The sequence below is a fragment of the Hyaena hyaena genome, unplaced genomic scaffold (assembly GCF_003009895.1).
Source record: "Hyaena hyaena isolate Hyena2069 unplaced genomic scaffold, ASM300989v1 scaffold_525, whole genome shotgun sequence".
Lineage (NCBI taxonomy): Eukaryota > Metazoa > Chordata > Mammalia > Carnivora > Hyaenidae > Hyaena > Hyaena hyaena.
The window spans coordinates 1,191,466-1,213,819 of record NW_024081157.1 but is presented as its reverse complement, the minus strand read 5'-3'; the positions used below and the strand labels follow the sequence as shown (position 1 = coordinate 1,213,819).

At 38.9% G+C, this 22,354-nt stretch overlaps 1 protein-coding gene across 8 annotated transcripts in view; it reads left to right on the top strand.

The window, feature by feature from the left end:
• The window catches only part of RASAL2 (RAS protein activator like 2), a 186,772-nt gene that overhangs the window by 155,269 nt on the left and 9,149 nt on the right, over positions 1 to 22,354 (top strand). For 6 of the 8 annotated variants that reach the window (XM_039255390.1, XM_039255388.1, XM_039255389.1 and 3 more), the window contains 6 exons: positions 7,367 to 7,511; positions 8,174 to 8,410; positions 10,042 to 10,243; positions 12,339 to 12,538; positions 13,317 to 14,166; positions 21,150 to 21,284. In XM_039255390.1, the coding sequence (XP_039111321.1) occupies positions 7,367 to 7,511; positions 8,174 to 8,410; positions 10,042 to 10,243; positions 12,339 to 12,538; positions 13,317 to 14,166; positions 21,150 to 21,284 (1,769 nt within the window). The remainder of the gene's footprint in view (positions 1 to 7,366; positions 7,512 to 8,173; positions 8,411 to 10,041; positions 10,244 to 12,338; positions 12,539 to 13,316; positions 14,167 to 21,149; positions 21,285 to 22,354) is intronic. The other 2 variants (XM_039255387.1, XM_039255393.1) reach the window with 1 other exon arrangement.

The window sequence follows — 22,354 nt, the reverse complement described above, 5'->3', positions numbered from 1 at the left end:
GAGAAAGCCCATCAGTATACGCCGCTCCCCCCAGGCCCTCAAGTTCCTGACACTGAGATACACACCATGAGTGATGTCACTACAGGATCTGAGGACACCTGTTTCCCCCAAAGTGTTGGTTATTTACATTATGATATATATTACCTAAATCTCGAAAGTGTTAACATTTGTTATCATGCGTCAAAAGTGAAAAAACTCTTACCAGTTCCCACAACTCCCAATTTCTGCCTTCAAGATCTCCAGAATTTTTAACAATTACTAAATTTTGCCCAGTCAGTAGTTCTTGCTGACTAGGCCACTCACCTAGAATTCCAGATCTGGTCTTGAAAATCACACAATTAACCTCTAGAGTAAGGCACTGGGCTGGGTGATATACATCATGATAAAGAGTTTCTTGAAGAACAATATCCATATCCCCAATACTTCCCACAGAATGTAGAGCAGCACCATTGTATGGAAACATAATGTGAGTCATATGTAATTTAAATTTCTTAGTGGTTACAGTTTTTTAAAAAGGGTAAGGAGAAACAGGTAAAATTAATTTTAATGATATTATAGTTAATCCAATATTTCCAAATATGATTCAACAGGCTATCAATATAAAAATTGTTAGTGAGGTATTCTACTTTTTTCATACTAGCTCTTTAAAATTTAGTGTGTATTTTGCATTTATTACACATTCCAGTTTGCACTAGCCACATTTCAAATGCTCAGAAGTCACATGTGACTATGGAGAATAGACAGTTATGCTGAATGAATGGATGGATTTTTACCCTCATGGAGTTTATAAGATAGGGAGATAATAAAAATAAGGACATCCCCATAGCCAAGGAGATAGAGAGATCCTGTGCTTTTTCAAAGAATTAAAGAAATTATTCTAGCTGATGGAATTATGAAATTTCCCGTGTAAGATACATAAACAATGTGTGTGTAGCTTGAAAGGTAGAAAAGTTATATAAAAACAGATATTGGACAAGGGAAGTAGTAGGGATTGGCATGGGGAAAGAACCATACTGACAAAAAGGCATAGAGCTATGAGAGAACAAGGCATTGGTGAAATAAAACATTAGCTAAAAAATAAAAGGAAAAAGACAAGTCAACAAAAACAGAAAAGACAAACAATTAGAACCAATTTGTTGAGAGCCGTGAATGTCTAGCTGAGGAGTTTAGATTTTAACAGTGGTCACTGGTGAACCATTGCAGGTTTTGAGCAGGCTGTTTTCAGTAGAATCAGTTTAACAAAATGATTAAAATGGGTAGGTAAAGAAAACAACTGAAAACAGAGACCAGTTAAGAAGCCATTGTAAGAAGGAGGGCAAGAAATCAGGAGCCTCTGATAGATGTGATCACCAGGAGTAAGAGGAAAGGTGGATCTGAGAAATATTCAAGAAGTTGAGCTGAAGGGACCTGAGAATACGTCAGGGTTTGGGGTGGAGACCAGTTATTACAATGAATGTTGGGCCTTGATTATGAGAAGGATGATGAGGTTCTCAACAGAAATAAACAACCCAGAAGTAGTAGGCTTGAAAGATGGAAAATGCTATTTCCACTTCATGGGTATTCAATTTGAAGTTCTAATAAGAGATCCCAGGGGTTCTAGGTTAGAAATCCCAAGACATGTGTGTAGATGTCTCCTGGAAATTTAGAACTATGTTACCCATGTGGAGGGATAAATGAAGCTATACAAGATTACAGGAGGAGAAAGAGAGTGGGCCAAAGACAGGTCTCACAGTGCACCTTGGTTTGTGATCTAGATGGAAAGAAGAGGAGGTATCAAGAAAGTGATTGCAAAGAAAAAGCACCCATATGCACATGCACACAAAGCAGGTAAACCAGGAAAACCCTGCGTCCTAGACACCAAAAGAAAAGAAAGCATCAACAGAGTCAGAGGCTGAGAAAGGTAGAGGTTAAAAAAGAAAATGGCTATTGCATTTGGCAACTTCACTAGTGCTGGGACTGCTATCAGGAGGACAGGAAGCAGGTTGTATGGAGTAAAATGTGAATGACTGCTCCAGAAATAGGACCACTGTGCTTACAAGAAGTAGACTCACTGTAGTAGCCATTAGTTCCTACTCTGCAGAAGTAAATTCTTTCTCTTCCTGCGTCCTGCCTTCATATTCTTTTCTCTAAGTTATGTGCTTTCATTTAAGATCTAGTGGGAATTTACAATAGTGAATATGGATTTTCATTGATATGAAAGTTGCAGAGAGGTTCATAGTCTCACATAAAGAGCTTATTACAGCCATATCAGAAAGTATATCTCATGACTTGCTTTAATGATTTGTATTGCCTTATAAAAGGCAATAATGAAGCATCTCAAACCTTAACGTAGGCTCTGTTATATGGACATGGGGTAAATTATGTGTCAACCACCTATTTCTTAAAAATTGAATATCTGTATTCTACCATTCAGTGTACTAAACAGCATTTCCAAATAACTGATTTCCAAAGTGCAAAGTAGATGCAAGTACTTTGAGAGGACAGTGAATAATTAAATAGTTAATGGGCTAAACGAGACAGGAAAATTCAGTGAGCATGGGAAGAAATTCACATAACCCTACAAAGGTCTCTATTATCATATTTGTAACCCAAGAGCAAGGACCAGGGTAGTGAAAATGACTGCTGCTTCCAAGCGCATAAACGAAATTAATTGGTAAGCCTCTTCAGGTCAGAGATTCTCCTGTCTTCTTCCCACTTAACTGCCCACAGTTCTAGTTAGCCTTTATATACTAGACGCTTGATGGCTGATTTTTCTGCTATATTTTACTTTTATGACAGAAACTTTTCTTTTGAAAGCAACTTACAGAGTATCTGTCTTGGAGCCAGTGTAAAATCAGTCTTATTTTATATGGTTCAAGATGCTAATAAGTGATTTTTCAAATAGTAATCCTGAAGAACTGCAAAATTTTCAGTTCCCTAAGAAAGATTGAATTATTTTCATAATATAAAACTGTACTTGATATTACAGTAAGACTGTAAGTCTTATAGAAAGACTGTACTTACTGCTAGAGGCAGGAACCTCTAATGCTTAAATTGAGGAATGCTTTATAATAAGTATTAAAGAAAAAGGCTTTACAGCAAAGTCTCAATAAACCAAAAAATTAAATTAATAGTGACAGCTGAGCACTCAGAATAATTAAAGTTTAGTTATATTTCATACACATTGGGCAAAAAAAATAGATGCTCTTTCCAGATTGCCTGAAGAGTTCTCAGAAAATTTAGTTACCAGTCATGTTGTACAGTATCCATTTATCTGGATTAAGGCATTATTATTTACTGCACAGACCCCATCTTGGTTAGATGTGACTTAAAGCTTCCACCTATTAACACCGTTTACCTTACTGCCCAAAACCGGATCGCAGATTGATGCCCTGTGACACACAGGAACTGCCATCTTTGAGATCTAGTAAAGTCCCTGATTTCCATCCTTGGTGACAGAGGCGAATTTTACTGTAGCATAATATGGCCATACCTACTGACTTATTTCTACACACACAATTTGGTTGCTAGACAGTATTGAGTTAATGATTTACATAGAAAACACTCCATAGAACATTCTAGGCACAAACTCACATTTAAACAATATAGTAAGGGGGCGCCTGGGTGGCTTAGTCGGTTAAGCGTCCGACTTTCACTTAGGTCATGATCTTGCGGTTCGTGGGTTTGAGCCCCGCGTTGGATTCTGTGCTGACTGCCAGCTCGGAGCCTGGAGCCTGTTTCAGAGTCTTTATCTCCCTCTCTCTCTGACCCTCCCCTGCTCACGCTGTCTCTCTCTCTCTCCTAGAAATAAATTTAAAAAAAAATTTAAAAAAAAATGAAAAATAAATAATATAGTAAGTACTCCTTTGGCTCTGATCTTTTTCAAAGATAGGAGAGCAAACACAATAGATTATTTAATCTATCTCAGTAAATTTTGATCAGGTAAGCAGCTTCTAGGTACAAATCTATAAAAGGTTTTCCTTTTCAGTATGGTGCTTTCCACATTATCAGACAGGTTGAGTTTCAAAAGTGAAAATAATTTTCTCAGTTTGAGAGGATTTTAAATAAAATCAGGTAAAAAGATCTTTAGACAGTTAATTTACTTTTGGACCCTTGTATTATTTATTTGGCTCTTTTCTTGAAAGGTTTGCCTACCTCCCTTCTCTGTTTGTAACTATTTTTTCCCCTTCTCTTCCCCCATGGTCTTCTGTTAAACAGTTTCTCAAGTTCCACATATAAGTGAAAACATATGATCTCTATCTTTCTCTGACTGACTTACTTCACTTCACATAATACCCTCCAGTTCCATCCACGTTGCTGCAAATGGCAGGATTTCATTCTTTCCCATTGCCAAGTAGAATTACATTGTATATATAAACCACATCTTCATTATCCATTCATCAGTTGATCGACTATTAGGCTCTTTCCATAATTTGGCTATTGTTGAAAACGCTGCTATAAACATTGAGATACATGTACCCCGATGCATCAGCACTCCTGTATCCTTTGGATAAATTCCTAGTAGTACTATTGATGAGTCATAGGGTAGTTCTATTTGTAATTTTTTGAGGCGCTTCCACACTGTTTTCCAGAGCGCTGCACCAGTTTGCATTGTCACCAACAGTGCAAGAAAGTTCCCGTTTCTCCACATCCTCGCCAGCATCTGTTGTTTCCCGAGTTGTTCATTTTAGCCACTCTGACTGGTGTGAGGTGGTATCTCAGTGTGGTTTTGATCTGTATTTCTCTGATGATGAGGGACACTGAGCATCTTTTCATGTCTCTTTTGGCCATCTAGATGTCTTTGGAAAAGTGTCTATTCATGTCTTCTGCACATTTCTTTCCTGGATTATTTGTTTTTGGGTGTTGAGTTTAGTAAGTTCTTTATAGATTTTGGATACTAACCCTTTATCCAGTATGTCGTTTGCAAATATCTTTTCCCATTCTGTCGGTTTTGCCTTTTAGTTTTGCGGATTGTTTCATTTGCTATGCAGAAACTTTATCTTGATGAGGTCCCAATAGTTCATTTTTGATTTTATTCCCATTGCCTTTGGAGATGTGTTGAGCAAGAAATTGCTGCAGTTGAGGTCAAAGAGATTGTTGCCTATTTTCTCCTCTAGGGTTTTGATGGTTTCCTGTTTCACATTCAGATCTTTCATCCATTTTGAGCTTACTTTTGTGTACGGTGTAAGAAAGTGGTCTAGCTTCATTCTTCTGCATGTTGCTGTCCAGTTCTCCCAGCACCATTTGCTAAAGAAACTATCTTTTTTTCCATTGGATACTCTTTCCTGCTTTGTCAAAGATTAGTTGGCCATACATTTATGGGTTCAATTCTGGGCTCTCTATCTATTCCTTTGATCTGTGTGTCTGTTTTTGTGCCAATTCCATACTGTCTGGATGATTACAGCTTTGTAGTAGAGTAAATTTAGTTGACCTTTTTTTTTTTTTAAGTTGATCTTTAAATGAGGCAAATTGTGTGGAAGCACATAGTATACGGAACTTGAGCACATGTCAAATACAAATCTCGTATAAGTATTTTTGTTTGGGTCATTTTACTTTATGAAAAATTATTTTTAAATTGCATGTATGGAGCCCCTACTAAGTGCTAGGCACCATATTAGATACTTTTCTATTCATGCATTATTTCTGATCTTCACCACATATCTATAAGGGTGAGAGTTACGCCATTTTATTAATAAGGGAGCTGAAACTCAGACATTTAGTTAAATGCTTTTCAAGACTGCACAGTAATTAAGTGATTTCATCTTAGACCTGTCTGGTCCAGAGCCTTTACTTTTCCCATTCACTAATTTCCTATTCTTCAAACATTTTCTTCCAAGTAATCATTTCCCATCCTCTATTATAGCTACTTTTTAAATCTTCACTTGCCTCACTACTTACCCTTTTGATAGAAAATGCTCCTAGTGTTGCTGCTGCTGCTACTAAATTTTGCAGAAATTTTTGTTCAGGTCCATGAAATCTATTGTAACTAGCTTGAACTTTGAATGATATGAGCACATTTGAAAAGATCTTTGCAAGTCTACTCCTTTGTCATAAAGACCTATTAAATAAAACAAGAATAAGGGTACCTGGGTGGCTGATTGAGTGTCAGACTTTGGCTCTGGTCATGATTGCCCGGTTCATGAGTTTGAGCCCCATATTGGGCTCACTGCTGTCAGTGCCAGGCCTGCTTCGGATTCTCTGTCCTTCTCTCTTTCTGCCCCTCCCCTGCTCGTGCTCTTTCTCTCTCAAAAATAAACAAACATTTTTTAAAAACCAAGAATACACGCTATCATCTCTGATAAATATCTTTGAGCATCCGCAGTGCTTTGAGAGCTATTTGATAGGTCAGGGATTCAAGCATGAATAGAAGCTGGCCCCTGACCTCCAAGGGTGTTCATTCTAGAGTTGTGAATGTGAGACAGACATGTGAACAAAGAAGCACAAAACAGAACACTATAGTGTACAGTAGAAGATAAAAGAGTAAGGAAAGGATTTGTTTGTTTAGGGAATATTGGGCATATCCTATAGAGGATGGGATATATAAACAATGCTTCTAAGCTAAATTTATTTGGAAAAACATATGCAGATTATATAAAGAAATGTCTCCTACAATTTTGTGTTATGTTGAATGACTGTCACCTTTACAAGAGGTAAGCCTAGAGACCCTTACTCAAGTCTGTGTTTGGCACCAGCATTTGCACTAAAAATCTTAGGTGGGTATTCAGTCAAGCTTGGGTTCTTTTTTCTTCTAAAATAATAACAACATTATTCATACTGGTAGAGCAGCCTTATAACAAATAATGAGTTCCTGCTAATTAAATATACTTGTGGGGTGCCTAAGTGGCTCAGTCGGTTAAGCCTCCAACTTTGGCTCAGGTCATTATCTTGTGATTCATGAGTTCAAGCCCTGCATCTGGCTCTGTGCTAACAGCTCACAGCCTGGAACCTGCTTCAGATTCTGTGTCTCCCTCTCTGTCTGCCTCTCTCCCATCCATACTCTGTGTGTGCATTTCTCTCTTTCTCACTCTCAAAAATAAATATTAAAGAATATATATACACACACACAAATGTATATTTGTGGTTTTTGATAAAAGATTGAAAGTTGTATCATTGTTTAAAGTATGATCATTTTTATTGTTTTTATAAATACCATGATGGTGAAGTTAGTGATTGTAGTTTTTCCACTTCCAAGATGAAGAAGATAAACATGATATATGGGAGGTGGTAACCCTTGGGTTCTAAAGCAGTAACAATCCTTTATGCCCTCCATGTCAAGACTCAGAAATTCCCATTATACATTTTAGGACAGAAATCCTGAATCCTTTTATTCTCTTCAGGAAGGCACTATTCATAGTTTTACTGTCTGTCATCTTCTCTCTTCTAACAGGGGAGTTCATCAAAGCTTTGTACGAGTCAGACGAGAACTGTGAAGTAGATCCCAGCAAGTGTCCCTCTAATGAATTGCTGGACAATCAAGGCAACCTGAAAATGTGCTGCGAGCTGGCTTTCTGCAAGATCATCAACTCTTACTGGTGAGCAGGGGTCAACGCTTCAGCCTCTGCTTATGGAACTTCAAGTTTTCCCTGTAAAAGTCATCACAGTGTTAACCCTAGTATTTCCCAACCAAAAGAAGGGCTTAGGAGAAAGTTCCCCTAATATAGTCCCATCTAAAGGCCAAATCTCCATTGTAAGCAGAAGCACCTGGGAACTGTCTACATAAACATAACATTTCCCCAGAAGAAGAGCACCACAGCCCTAATACCAAAAGCATTTTTATGACTTTCTAAAGTATTTACTAGTATTAAACAGTTGTGTCAATGATTTTTGATCATTGCTCCAACCCCAGCAATTGGTGAGATTTTGGAAGAGTTTTGAGGAACACTCTTTAGAGACATTATGGTAAGCTCTATTAAACCAGATGGTTCCAGCAGGAGCCTCGTGCCATTTCCCCACTTTGCAAAACTAAATTTACACTAATCCCTGAGCTTTATGGCCGTGGGTTTCCAGTCTCCATCTGGGTGGCTTTGAATTTTCCACCAACTCTAAGTCATGAATCAGGCAAAATTCTCTCCACCAGGCTTTCCTCTTCGCCTGGCTCTCGAGCAGGTGTGCTGAGCCAGAGCGGAGTCACTTGTGTCTTCTTGGATTATGATACTTTCATGTTTAGAGGTTTTGATATTTTTTCCTTCCCCAGTGTTTTCCCTCGTGAGTTGAAAGAAGTGTTTGCGTCGTGGAAGCACCAGTGCCTGAACCGTGGCAAGCAGGACATCAGCGAGCGACTCATCAGCGCCTCCTTGTTCCTGCGTTTTCTGTGCCCGGCCATTATGTCTCCCAGCCTTTTCAACCTCATGCAGGAGTATCCTGATGACCGCACGTCTCGGACTCTGACTCTGATTGCCAAGGTCATTCAGAACTTGGCTAACTTTGCCAAGTAGGTGTCACTGCCATAAGCACTTTTTAAAAATGTTGTTTAAAAAATACATGACCCCTAGAATGTGGATGGGGGTGGGGAGCCTCATCACTCATATTACAAGATTTTCAGTGTGGTGGTATTAAACATAGAGGAAAAAAGAAAACAGCTTAAATATTCACTTTATAGAGGAATGGTTGAGGTAACCTATGGTACATGCGTTCGGTGGAATATTTGCAGCCACTACAGTGTTTACCAAAATATCCAATAATAAGGACATTATGCAGATACAATTATACTAAATGGAAAGTGACATTCAAAACTTTAGCAAAAAAGAAAAAGGATACTAGAAGATACATATGCTGTTCTTCTAGAAACATGTTAATACAAAAACTAAAGTATAAAAACATTGGGAGAAGCCATCTGACAGACCCAGTGTTTACATTCTCTAAGACAGTTGGCCTGGCCCCTTCAAAGAGAAGTCAGTGTCATGGAAAAGTGAAAGGATGGAGAGGGACTGTTCTAGGTTTTAAAAGACTGCACTGCTTGAATCATAACTGGATCTGAACTGGGGGGAAAAAAATCTATAAAAGTCATTTTGAGGACAATTAAATGTGGCCTATATATAAGATGATTTAAAAGTTTTACTGTGGTAATGACATTGGTTTATGTAAGAGATCTTCCTTATTCTGAAGAAATGAGTGCTAATGTATTTAGAGTTTATGTCTGCAACGTAGTTTAAAATGGTTCAGCCAAAAAGAAAAGAAGAGAGAGAGAGAAAGTGAAAGCAAACTTGGCAAAATGTTAGCAGTGGGTTCATGTGGAGGAATGCCATATGGTTGTTTGTTGTGTATTTAAACTTTTATATAGATTTAAGAATTTTTAAAAAGGAAGTTAGAAAACTTTTGGGGAGAAAATGCACACAGATGTAAACAGCGGCGATGTTTGGGTGATAGAGTACATCCACTCATGCCTTTTTCTTGCCACTCATTGTTTCCAAAAAGACACGATTCTCTATTAGCAGTGTATTCAAGGAAAAAAGTAGAATTTCAATGAGACAGATTGTTTTCTAGTGTAAATGGTGGCTTTTTAGAAGTGTGCTATTTTAGCTTTGTGTACGCTGTGTATACATGAGCACAGAAATAGACGTATTTACCCATATTTGAGCTAATTCTGCTAAAAATTACTTCCAGCTTATTTTGAAAGAAATTTTCTGGGCTTAAGCTAGGCCTTAAGATACCTAGAACTTAGATAGGCAAAGAGGAAAAGTTCTTCTCCAGCAAAAAACAAATAGCGAGAGCACAGGCTTGGAGAAGCAGCATATATTCAGGAGACTCTGAAGAAGTGAGCAATGTGGAAGGTTTGTACCGATGAGCATGTGGTAGGCAAATGAAGGTTATTTACAGAGAGCTTTAAATACCAGAAAAAAGAGTTTTAGCTTTAGCCAACAGAGACTAGAAGCCTATGTAAAGTGTTTGAGTATTACATCAGTATTAAGAAAATATACTTTAGCGTTTATCACCGAACAGATTATAAATTAATCACTTACCTCCCCAAAATAAAAATGAAAAGTTTAAAGCTCACTGTAAAGTCAACTCCAACATCTCTTTTCCTGAATATGTCCTTTCTCATTTTCTCTCCCTCTACTTCAGATTTGGTAACAAAGAAGAATACATGGCATTCATGAATGATTTTTTAGAACATGAATGGGGTGGAATGAAGCGCTTCCTTTTGGAGATCTCTAATCCAGACACCATCTCAAACACCCCAGGCTTTGATGGTTACATTGATCTGGGCCGAGAGCTTTCAGTTTTGCATTCCTTACTGTGGGAAGTAGTTTCCCAACTTGATAAGGTAAAGTAGGCTGGAAGCATAATGGGAGATGGGAGATACAGAACTTTAATGTACCTGATTTCTGGAAAGAATCTGCAGTGACAGCCTTCACGCATCTTGCTAGTTGAAAGCAACCTGTTTGTGCCAGAAGCCTGGGAGTAAATAGCTATCAATTCTGAGTAAAATATGTGCCCTAGAACCAGGAAATTCTAGCAAGCCATGAAATTATTAACATATATTTTTAAGAAATTAGCTGAATTAATAGAGTATATATTTCTATAAATAAATATATATAACATTATATATAACATGTCTAAAAACTTGCCTAGAAATTAACATCAAATATTGCTATATGTAGGCTTATTCATATATAAGTAGGATGAGATGAAACTTCATAATAATTCTAACAAAAGTGTGGAGTTGGAAAAATACTGAGACTATTATGTTCAGTTTAACTCATGAGATTTTTTTTTTTTTATTCTGCAAGTCAGAGGGTTCAGTATAACTATAGTACTACTGAGTTACATGGGATCTGAAAATCCTGATGTTTTCTTTCTCTGCAGACATGAATTTTTAAAACGAAATACTATTTTTAATTTACTTTCTGAGTATAAGCTAAGATTTTTACTATATATTATATTAGTAACTAAATACATACCATGCCAATCATTTTCTTCCTTCTGGAATTTTACAAAGAATCAAATTTATAATAGAAAGTAGTCTTAGACTTTGGCTAGGTTTATCACAATAATTATTTATTGATGTTTTTGTTTGCTACAGGTACTTCATAAGTAGGTGTGGTGGTATGTTAGAATAACTTCAGAAGACAAAGTTTTTTTTGTGATAAGAATGTTATTTGTTTTCCCCCACTTTCCTATTATCCTTAAAAGTGTTGTACCAATAAAATGGGGGAGGAAAATAAAGCCTATTAATAAAGACACTTTCCTGAGGCAATGTAAATGGTAGGGTGTCCTACCATTTGTAAAATAATAAACTGTCTCTTATTCTTGAGGATCCCTTCTTCACTTATAGGAATGCTAGCTAGATTTTGAGTTGTAGCTATGCTGAGGTAAATTCCTTGAATGCAAACCATGGCTCAAGAAAGTTGAGCAGATAAAGGCTATTCTTTAGGTGGCGTTTGAGCGTCCATTCTACCTATTGGAGCAGAGTTGAAGAGCCTTGGTTGTTGAGAAGACAAAGGACACCCAGAGACAGTCATGTAGAACTACCCTAGAGCTGAGGGGTCCCAAAGGACTGCGTAAGAATAAGAATTCCCCAAAGAAAAAAATGATTGAGAATGGATAAAGCCAATACAAAAAAGTTACTCTTTGTTAATAACTGCATCTCTGGGATGCGGCTATAGTAATCTTGTGAAATAGGCCTAGTTGATTTAGGATCAAGGTCCTTTTAACAGGCTTTGCTATATAAACGTGCTTTCTCCTTTTTAATCTGTGTTTAGTCCTGGGAGCCAGGAGTAAATCTAGACATAGCTCATAGAGTTTACCTGATTTTGCTGTTTTAAAAAAGACTGTCTTGCTATTGCAAACCCAGTTGGCCCTTGGTCAGAGTTCCCAAAAGGAAATGGGATAGTAGATGGCAGTATCATTTGTGTCCCCTGCAGTGCTCCAGACCCCTGAATGCAACACCTTCTTGTATGTTGGCATGCATTTCTTTTCTCACATGATGCCTTTTCTTTGGGAGTTTCATCACACTAGCCAATCCTCTGGTCTCAACATCCTTTGGTCAGAAGGTGTTTGGGTCTTCCCCTACCCTCCCCCGTCTTGATCTACTAGACTCCCAAAGATTTAGTTTGCTTTGCATGCCTATTTTAGTTGGAATGGCAATAGTTTGGTTGTTTTGAGCATGTCTTTTAATTTTTATTTGCGTAATCCTAATTTCTATTTCCTTTCTTTCCTCGATGTCTGCTGCACCTTGTTTCGCCTCCTCCATTCATCTCGACGCCATGGTTCTGCTGCTTCATAACAATGCATTATGAACCTGCCACTCCCATATGCAAACACCTACCCTTCCCTCCAACCTACACCCCTCCATCAATGGGCATCGTTGTCCCAAAAACAATCCTTGGTGGATGTCGCAATGCCTATTATCCAATTAGGGTGAAAATTCCTTCCTACAGGCGACCGTGGCAAAACTGGGACCTCTCCCTCGAATTCTTGCTGACATTACCAAGTCTCTGACTAATCCTACACCAATACAGCAGCAACTCAGACGCTTCACTGAGCATAACTCCAGTCCAAATGTCAGTGGAAGCCTCTCTTCTGGGCTGCAGAAAATATTTGAAGACCCCACTGACAGGTATGAAAGAGAGAATTTAAATAAACTGTTGTCTCAGAGAGAGGTGATGCTTAGAGATTTGGCATAAATCTATTTATTTGTTGAATTTACAACTTGAAAGTCATGACCAATTGGGAAAAATCATCTGACCTGAGAAAAATCCAGTTTGTCATAATAATACACAAGATCTGGGATTCTTACTTTCTACAATGATATTGTAGAGTTATAATATATTCAACCAACATTTTAAAAAATCTAGGTCCAGCTTAATGGAAGATTAAGGGCTATAAAATTTATATTTTCATATATTGTAGCACTCAAAAACCTGGAGAACCTCAGTTAAAATCATTTTATGGCTGGCCGTGTCAGCTGGATAGGCAGAAACAACATTGATTCTTAGACTGACCCTCTTTTCTGGATTGGCAAGACTTGAGCCTTTATCAGGGACCCTTTCTTTGTACACTCAGCACTGCTCCCTCCGCTTGAAGATTTAGACAGAACCGGTTGTGAATCAGAATACTTGGGAGGGTTTAGAACCTAAGGAGGAAATGACTGGAATTTTAGTAAAAATTGAAGATGATAATGGAGTGGTAAACACGGTGTTATTCCCCATCTTTGGAGAGAAACTAAAAATGTTGGATTTTTAAGAATCATAATGATGAAATCTGAGTTTAGAAACCAATATAAGTACCCACATTGGCCCTGTGAGCCTTTGGAATGTTCATGTGCCTGGGTTGAGAAATCGTAACTGTTTTGAATTTGCCTCAGGAGTTATTAAGGGTCCTCTCCTTTTCCACAGTGATTTGCATAAACTGAAATCTCCAAGCCAGGACAACACAGAGAGCTACTTCCGGGGGAAGACATTAGTGCTGGTTCAGCAGGCGTCCTCGCAGAGCGTGACTTACTCTGAAAAGGACGAGAAGGAAAACAGCCTTTCTAACGGTCGGAGCATCTCCCTCATGGACCTTCAGGACACTCACACTGCTCAAGTGGAGCATGCACCTGTCATGCTCGATGTGCCTATGCGCTTAACTGGAAGCCAGCTTTCCATAACCCAGGTGGCCAGCATCAAGCAACTGCGGGAAGCCCACAGCGCACCCCAAGTGAGAAGGCCCCTGCACCCAGCCTTGAACCAGCCAGGCAGCCTCCAGCCCTTGTCGTTCCAGAACCCTGTCTATCACCTCAATAACCCAATTCCAGCAATGCCAAAGGCCTCTGTGGATTCCAGTTTGGAGAACCTAAGCACTGCCAGTTCCAGAAGCCAAAGTAACAGCGAGGATTTCAAACTCAGTGGGCCCAGCAATAGCAGCATGGAAGATTTCACCAAACGCAGCACCCAGAGTGAGGATTTCTCCCAGCGGCACACTATGCCCGACAGACACATACCTCTTGCCCTGCCACGGCAGAACAGTACCGGGCAGGCCCAGATCCGGAAAATGGACCAGGCTGGGTTAGGTGCCCGAGCCAAAGCGCCACCATCCCTGCCCCATAGCGCTTCCTTGCGCAGCACGGGCAGCATGTCGGTGGCCTCTGCAGCCCTCGTGGCCGAGCCTTTGCAGAATGGGAGCCGCTCCCGGCAGCAGTCTTCCTCCTCCAGAGAGAGCCCTGTTCCCAAAGTGAGAGCCATCCAGAGACAACAGACACAGCAGGTAGGGGCAGAGCTGGAGGGGTCTAGCTTCCACTTGTCCTGCTCTTTCCCTGGCTCTTTGTACATAATCATCAGGAAATCCCATTTCTAACCATGTTTCCACTTAAACATACGTTCTGCAACTTTTTTTAGTGCTTATTTATTTATTTAGAGAGCGTGTGCATATACACAGAGGACCAAAAAAGGAGAGAGAGAACCCTGAGTAGGCTCCACTCTGTCAGCAGAGAGCCCAGCACAGAGCTCGAGCCCGCCGTAAGTGCAGAGCCCCGATGTAGGGCTTGAACTCACGAACCCTGGGGTCATGACCTGAGCCGAAGTCAGATGCTTTCCTGAGTCACCCAGGCACCCCATTTTCTGCAACTTTTTTTTTTTAATATTTTTATTTCTTGGAGAGAGAGAGACAGCGTGAGCAGGGGAGGGTCAGAGAGAGAGGGGGATTCAGACTCCGAAATAGTCTCCAGGCTCTGAGCCGGCTGTCAGCACAGAGCCCGACGCGGGGCTCGAACCCACGAACCGCGAGATCATGACCTAAGCGAAAGTCGGACGCTTAACCGACTAAGCCACCCAGGTGCCCCATTTTCTGCAACTTTTAAATGGAGAGAGGAAATGAAAGGTTTGGGAGGCTTCTGGCTAGGTGAGGCCATGGAACGTAGCTTGACTCATTACCCTCAGGAGACTAAGCCACACAAAGGGCTTTTCCTTCTCTTTACGCAGCTGAGCCACTACCTAGGTGCACACTGGGAACAGATCAGTCGGTGTTGCATGAATGATTAGAACACATACACTGCAAAGCTAGAGGCCAGATCAACCATAATGTATTTTGGGAATCTGGACCTTAATCCTCCTTAATTTTTTTTTCTAAAGCTTCCAGAATAAACTTCTGCATTCTGAGTCAAACGTTTAATGCAACTGCTCCCTATACCCTCCCCCACCTCCCTCTGGAAGTAACAAGTCCCCTGTGCCTTTTCCTGGAAATGGCTAGAAAGATAAACAACTGAGCATGTATAAAGACGAGGCAAAGGAGAGGGCTGAAAAGATAGAAACACAGGTGGTTGACAAATGCCATAAACATTTACGAATCCCTTCTATTTCATGGGGAGGCCCAGTAGTGTCACACCCGGTCTGAAGACTTCTGGACCTTATTTCTTACAAATAAAAAGTTTCCCCAAGAATTTCATCACTCATGTCTTCCCCACATGATACATTTTCAGGCACCAATACATGTTTTGCTTTTTGAAACCAACTAACAACCTGAGGAATACATGTATAGGTACACATTTAATGTCTCATCTAAAAAAGATTTTTCTCCTTTGTATTTGCTGCCCTTTCTTTGAAACCTAATCATACTCTATAAGTCCTAGGGAGCTTTGTGATTGAAACAGTTCTATGCCAAATCCTTTCGTCAGCAAAACCACTGATCAGAGGAGACTGCAATAAAACCCCAATGTATCTTTTTAATATATTTGCTTTTTTATAGGTAGGCATTTACTGAGTTGGCGGTTTCTGCCTCCACTCTGCTGTGATCAGAGCCACTAGCTTGATAGTTACTGCTTAAAAAAAAAATTAGAACATTGACAGAATCCTGCGATACAGAAGTAGAGGAAAAGATGAAAAGCACGGCTAACTTACGCTGATTCCCACAGCCAGATTCCCAGGCAGAGCCTCCCGGGTGGCCATTCTTTCCAGAGAAATTTCCTTCAGTCTTAAATTTTCATTTTTGTTTCGTTTATATTTCCCCAAATTTCACCGATTCATTTGATTTAATAAGCATTAAGGAATCTAAATCCTTATAGAAGGAAAGAAGACTACATACAATGAAAATGCTTATGCACATTGATATCTTTCGTATGTGTGTCCTCTGTCACATGTATTCTTTTAATTTATGTGTTGGAAGACAGTCCGTCATACCTTATCATGGTCTTTTCCACATGTTGCTTTTATGCCAGCTTCTAGTTGAGATCAACAACTTTCAGAGAAATAAAGTATTTGTTGAGAGGAGAATAGAAAGATAGGGAATTTGAGAGACAGAGTGCTGTGTGGAGACAGACATCCACGCAGGCATGGGCGCCCTGAGCATGGGATCGGGGTAGGGAAGAACCTCAGATTGGCAGAGAGGGACAGGACAGTAGAAAGGGCCCTCCAACCTGCTTTTCAGAAGCTGACTCGGGCCCAGGCCTGGATAGAAAAAAGGAATGCCTGACCCCTTCCCTTGTTTCATGTAGCCCTCAGTTCCTAGGGCATGTGACTCAGACTGATGACTTGTAAATATTTTAAATTAAATAGCCTTCTATGTGATCATCTGGAACCAGTTATCATTTATAATACTTAGATATAGGAAAATACAGCACCTGTCACACAGCAGTTAGTACAGGTTTCTCTGGGTGAAGAGAAGGCTGTCTTGGGTATATGGGAGGCAGGAAATGGGATACAGTCTCCAAATAACCAATTTAAAAACGTTTTGTGCCACAGCCATTAATGAATTGGGGGATGCCTGTGTTATATTGGCACGTGAGGCGCAGACACAGTGAGATGGCCTCATACAGCTTGAAATATTCACCTCTCTTTATGCCTTCGCTGGTAGTGCCACCATCGTATCAATTAGAGCGTAAATCACTGTATTTTTATTGATCAAGTTTCTGGTTTTTCTACGCTCGCTCTTTCTATGCAGATGGTTTATTCTTTCAAACTTATGTTGTTATTTTCTATTCCTTATCTTTCTGTCTCTTGCTTTTCTCCTCTCCCATGAAGCCTCTGAATTTCTCCATGATCAGCACATTTTTGGCAAATTCCTCTACATATTGTAATTGCAAATTGTGTTGGGGAATTCTTCTCTCCCAAAAACTAGAGGATTTCTTTGTGGGGATTGTTCTGTAGGCGTGTGTAATTATCAGCAGCTTTGTCCCATGCAAATTCCATCTGTATCTTACACAAAGGAGCGGCCATTGTCGGCAGCATTGCTAGCTTTGGTCTTCTCCATATACGTACTGAGTAGGAAGGAAACAAAATCCTAGTGAAACGATCTATAGACAAGAGATTTCTTTTTTTTTTTCCCCTCAGGAAGCTGCCTTCAATTTTTTTGACCCTTCTCAGTCTCTCTTTGGATTCCCCCCCCCCTCATTTTCCTGTCCATTTTGTTTTCCGTGTATCGTGCATTCTCTGTGTATAATAGACTGTATGTATAATGTATGTGTTCAGATATAGCATGTTACATAACCTCAAAAATTCAAATTTGAAGAGGCTTTTAAAATAGTATCTGACAAGCCTGTTGGAATGATGCTGCAGCTTTCATATTTGGATTTGTTGAACCCTCTCCTAACCCTCAGAGTTTACTTATTTAGTCAGCCCTTTCTTTGGTGTGGACAGCGGAAGTGCTATTCATTATGAAAACCTGACTGAACCTGACTGGTTCAGACTTTGGAGAAGCCGAAACCAACAAGTCTTATTTATATCTAGTAAATACTAGCAAGGGACAGGGAACTGGCCTGTTCATTGTCCTCAGCATAGCCAGGCTATGACTAATTATAGGCTCAGAGAAACTGCCATCTCCGGCCCTTTTGCCCTAAAGCGTTAGTATTTTTTTCAGAGAAACCCTATACAGTTTTATCTCTAAGGGGAGATAGTCCTGGTAGGAATTCCTGCTGCTTTTCTTTTAGTCTTTTTCATCCTTCATTTTCTTTAATGATCCACTGTTGAAAGTCACTGGATACAAATACTCTCCCTAAGGCTAAGCAAAATGGGATTTGAAGCACTTACCAACCTCTTGTCCCAATCTCTTTGACTATAAACTAGAGGTAACAAATTTTGCTATCCTTGCCAGCTTATAAAGGAGATGGAACAGTCATTAAAGAAAAACCTTTGACGTACTTCCGAAGGATTAGAAGAAAAGACATACAGTATCTTTCTCTTAGTAATATGTTATACTTTAGTATATGAATTCAAAAGAGAACCAGAGTATTAATAAATGAATAATGTTGAGTATTTATTATGCAGTTACATAGTCACTATCATTCAGAGAAAACTGTATAATATGGTACTGTGCCTCAAGGATTGACAATCTAATTGGGAAGCAAGACCAGCACACACAAGATCAGTAGAAAAAAATGTAAGAGATGGTCTATAGTTTTTAAAGAAACCAAAAAATCACCTCTCTTTTAACTATTTTTGATGTGTTTAATATTACTTTTCTGTTCTTTGTAATTTTGTACTGGTTTTACCAGGAATACAGGGAATAGTTAATATTTTTTTCAGCATGTATTGATCACCTATTGCCATGCAGAGTGCTTGGATATATGAGGAAGGGGTTGAAAATCAGATTCAACACATGCAATAGGAATAGACCCAAATGCCCAGTTCTATCATACAATCTCTTATAATTCGTTGGACATTGTTCGTCCCTCTGAAGATATGGTAGCTACCACCGTCACTAGTGCAATGAACCAACTCTCATTCTTACAGCTTCTCACTTAAGAGTCAAAGCCTAGACTGTGCTAAGCAGTCATTGTTTTAATATGCTTGTAGGAGCTAAGGTCTCTCCTCAGTGTGTTCTAGGAATATCTTCAGTGTGCAGTGCATTTATAGGCACCCAATACATAGTTAGCCCATAACAAATCACAGGGAAAGAAGCTTCATTCAAGCAACATCTATTTTGTTAACTAGATAAAGTAGAAAGCTATTGAATTAGCTGTCTTGAAGTAATAAATTCCAAACAGTAAAGTTGTTATTAGTTTTAGTACCTGCTTTATCTCAAACTGCTAATGAGTAGAAAATCCTGGTTTCACAGAGAAGCAGCTTTTCTCTGCCCTATGTGCTAAAGTGATAATATAATAAAATTAAAAAGGCATTTGTCTCCTTTAAATATTGGCTTTCTACTAATTTTTTAAAACTCATAACCACATTATTTTGCCTTTCAGGTGTATATATATATCAAATAGAAACCTAAACCTCTAAACCTCTAAAACTATTTTTCTCTGCCAATGCTGAAGCAGTTTATTGTGCTCTGCTTTTAAAGTCCAGTAGGGGGAGAACTAGTGTGTGTGTGTAAAGTACCTTGCCACTTACAAAATGCTTATACATGCTGACTCGTTTGTTTCTTATAATAATTTTCCATGTGGATAATTACTACCTTCCATTATAGATGATACCCTGTCCTCTGTCTTATAGGCCAGTGTTTCTAAAGAGTGATATTCAAAATTATTTACGTATACAACATGTTTATTTAATTAATCATGTATTTTAACACATTTTAGAAAAATATGACTTAATATTTATAAGTATATATATATATATATATATATAAAACCTCAAAATCATGATTTTACTGATACTATTGCTTAGCATAAGGACTTAGCTAACTGGATAAATAATGTCTCAGTGATAATGTGGTTATGACAAAAATAATAAAATGATACACAAATGAATGAAGTATGAGAAACATACTTACATACCAGAGTGGAGGTAGAGACATGTTTACATGCTCCTTGATACAGTGGAGAAATTGGTTTTAAAGGAGTTTAACCAACTTCTAGCCAGAAGTCCATTAACAACTGCTTATGTGCACATTAGGTGTGATGCCACTTTTTACTGATATATTTGTAATTTCTTTGTAAATCAGCCAAACCAGGTTCTGCTTCAGGCCTTTACGAAACATCCTCATATTACTTGCTTTGTGTATTTTGCAGAGTTTCTCCAAACCTGTCTTTGATAACCTTTTAGTCTCTGCAGCCAATATTTTTCATCTAATCTAAATTGCAAAGTCATCAAAATACCCCTTCTTTTAAAATAACTGTCCATTTAGAGTTTAACTGGATTCTATTTCAGAATGACATAAAGATAATCTTAAGGCAGAAAGCCTTTTAGAATTAAAATGGATTTCTATTTTGAGGACCAATACTCCATAATCTCATAATTGAAGGGAATTTTCTCTCCCATACAGAGGTAACTCCCAAATGGTGCTTTGTTCTCGTATTCTCTCTCTCTCTCTCTCTCTCTCTCTCCCTTCCAACCTCCCTTGTTCTCTCTCTCGCTCTCTCTCTCTCTCTCAGGCATACTGAAGAGAAAAAATTTGTTTTCTATTTCTAGCATTGTAGAGAAAGCACTATAGGCCAATATAAATGATAATATCCAATGCCAGTTTTCTAAACATCAATATGATAACATCCAAGTTCTGTAGTACTCTGTAGTTTCCAAAAAACTTTCACATACACTATATGACTCAATCCCTACAACTCCCCATGAGATAGGTACCAGGGTGGATAGTGATGGTGATGGTGGTAACATCTAATCAGTGATATTAAGAAAAGAGTCTTAAAGAGAAAAGAATATTAAATGGCAGGGTAGTTACTTAAGACCAGAATTCTTATCGCTCTAATATATCAGTATGGGAAAAGAGCACTTTATCTGGCTAACCTAACTGGATTGAAATGTCCCTTAAGCTAATCCAATATCTTTTGTCTTGATCCTGTATTCTTTAAGAAACTGCTCTAAAATACAGATTTCTGAATGGGCCTAACCCATTAAGAAGTCCACGCTCTCTAAAAATCATCATCGTGGTTTTTTCTTTCTCTACATGATTAATGTGAGAATTAAGGGCTCAGCATTCTGATATATAAATGGGTACCTTGTGAGTTTGTTCGTCTCTGGGTTAAACAGCCATTTCGTCAGCTGAGCAGCCAGCCATCAAGTCATACCCTTTCTCTTATTCTGTCATCATTGTAATTTCATTGGTAATTGGATCACTAGACTGATGGACAATTTGGGCCTTCTTTTCTTGGATGCGATGCATAGGAATTTCTCTTCAGAAGAGCGTATTCTTCAACAAGGAGATATTCTCATTCCTCCCCGCCAGCCCTGTCATTAATAAAATATTACCTAGAACTGAGAGCATTTATTAGATCACAATTTTGTCCTCCAAGAAGAACTCCCTTTGCAAAACCTAACTAGTGGACAAGCTGTTTAGGGAGATGCTAATAAGTGTTTCTGATGCAGGTTCAGTCACCTGTGGACTCTGCCACAATGTCCCCAGTGGAGAGGACAGCAGCCTGGGTTCTGAACAATGGCCAATATGAAGAGGATGTGGAAGAAACTGAGCAAAATCAAGATGAATCCAAGCATGCTGAGAAGGTAGAACCCACTCGTCTTTACTGACTTAGTGCCCCCACACCAAGAGGCCACCAGAGAGGTTGTCTAGCCGAGAACTTGAGCTCTTCGCTCCCAACAGTGTCAACTCCACGTCTCGTGTTAGCCGTAATACCAATACCTGTAAGACAGTTCAGTAGTGTCCGTGTGTGAAAATATGCAACAAATGTCCATCAGCCTACCTTTTCTTTTTATGTAGGTTAACTTAATTTGGAAAACATTCTGTTGTTCATTTCTTATCACTGTAGGTGAATATTTAGTGTTTCTATAATCCTGTTGCTAGTCTTCAACCACGGGCAAAATTGTCCTTGGACTAGACTTCCTTTCCATGTCTTGTTAATTTTGTCTTTTTTTTTCTTTTTGCCTTTTCTGGATAAAGAACTGCCGGCTCTATATTGATTTTTAAACAGACATTATCTATTATTTCTGTTTAGTTTTGAAGAAAAGTTGACATGGAAAAAAAGGATTATAAGAACCTTGACACCATGTGTGGCATTCTCTAACAACCACACAACCAGTTACTTATCAGCATGATCTTAAAATCCAAAAATCACCCACAGAATCCTATAATATGCTTATTGATGCAGTCTACCTTTTTAAACTGTCATAAAAACTGTCATCTGTGACCTCTGGATTAATGAATATAGTTTAGGATCATGAGGTTGAGTAAGCAGAAGCTCACTGCCTGATTATCAATTAAACTGGACATTATGTGAAAACAGATTGCATTTTACCAAGCACCATAGAGATTCATTATGAGTTACTAATGAATTTAAGCAGACCATCTACGAGAGATCCTGTGCTTCTCACCTCACCTGAAAGTGTGACGTTCAAGCTTTAGTGAGAATTTATTACGTACAGCTTTAGTTTCTATAAACTTATATAAAGCTTTAGTGAGAAAACAGACAAACATGCTCATCAGGCTGGATCAAACTGAGCAGATGAACCACATCATGAAAATGGGCCAAGAGTCAGTATTCATCAGCGCCGGAGAGTATGTAGGCCTTTTGCTTAGTGCTTGTGACCTGAATAGTTTACACTCTTGCAGTCGGGGA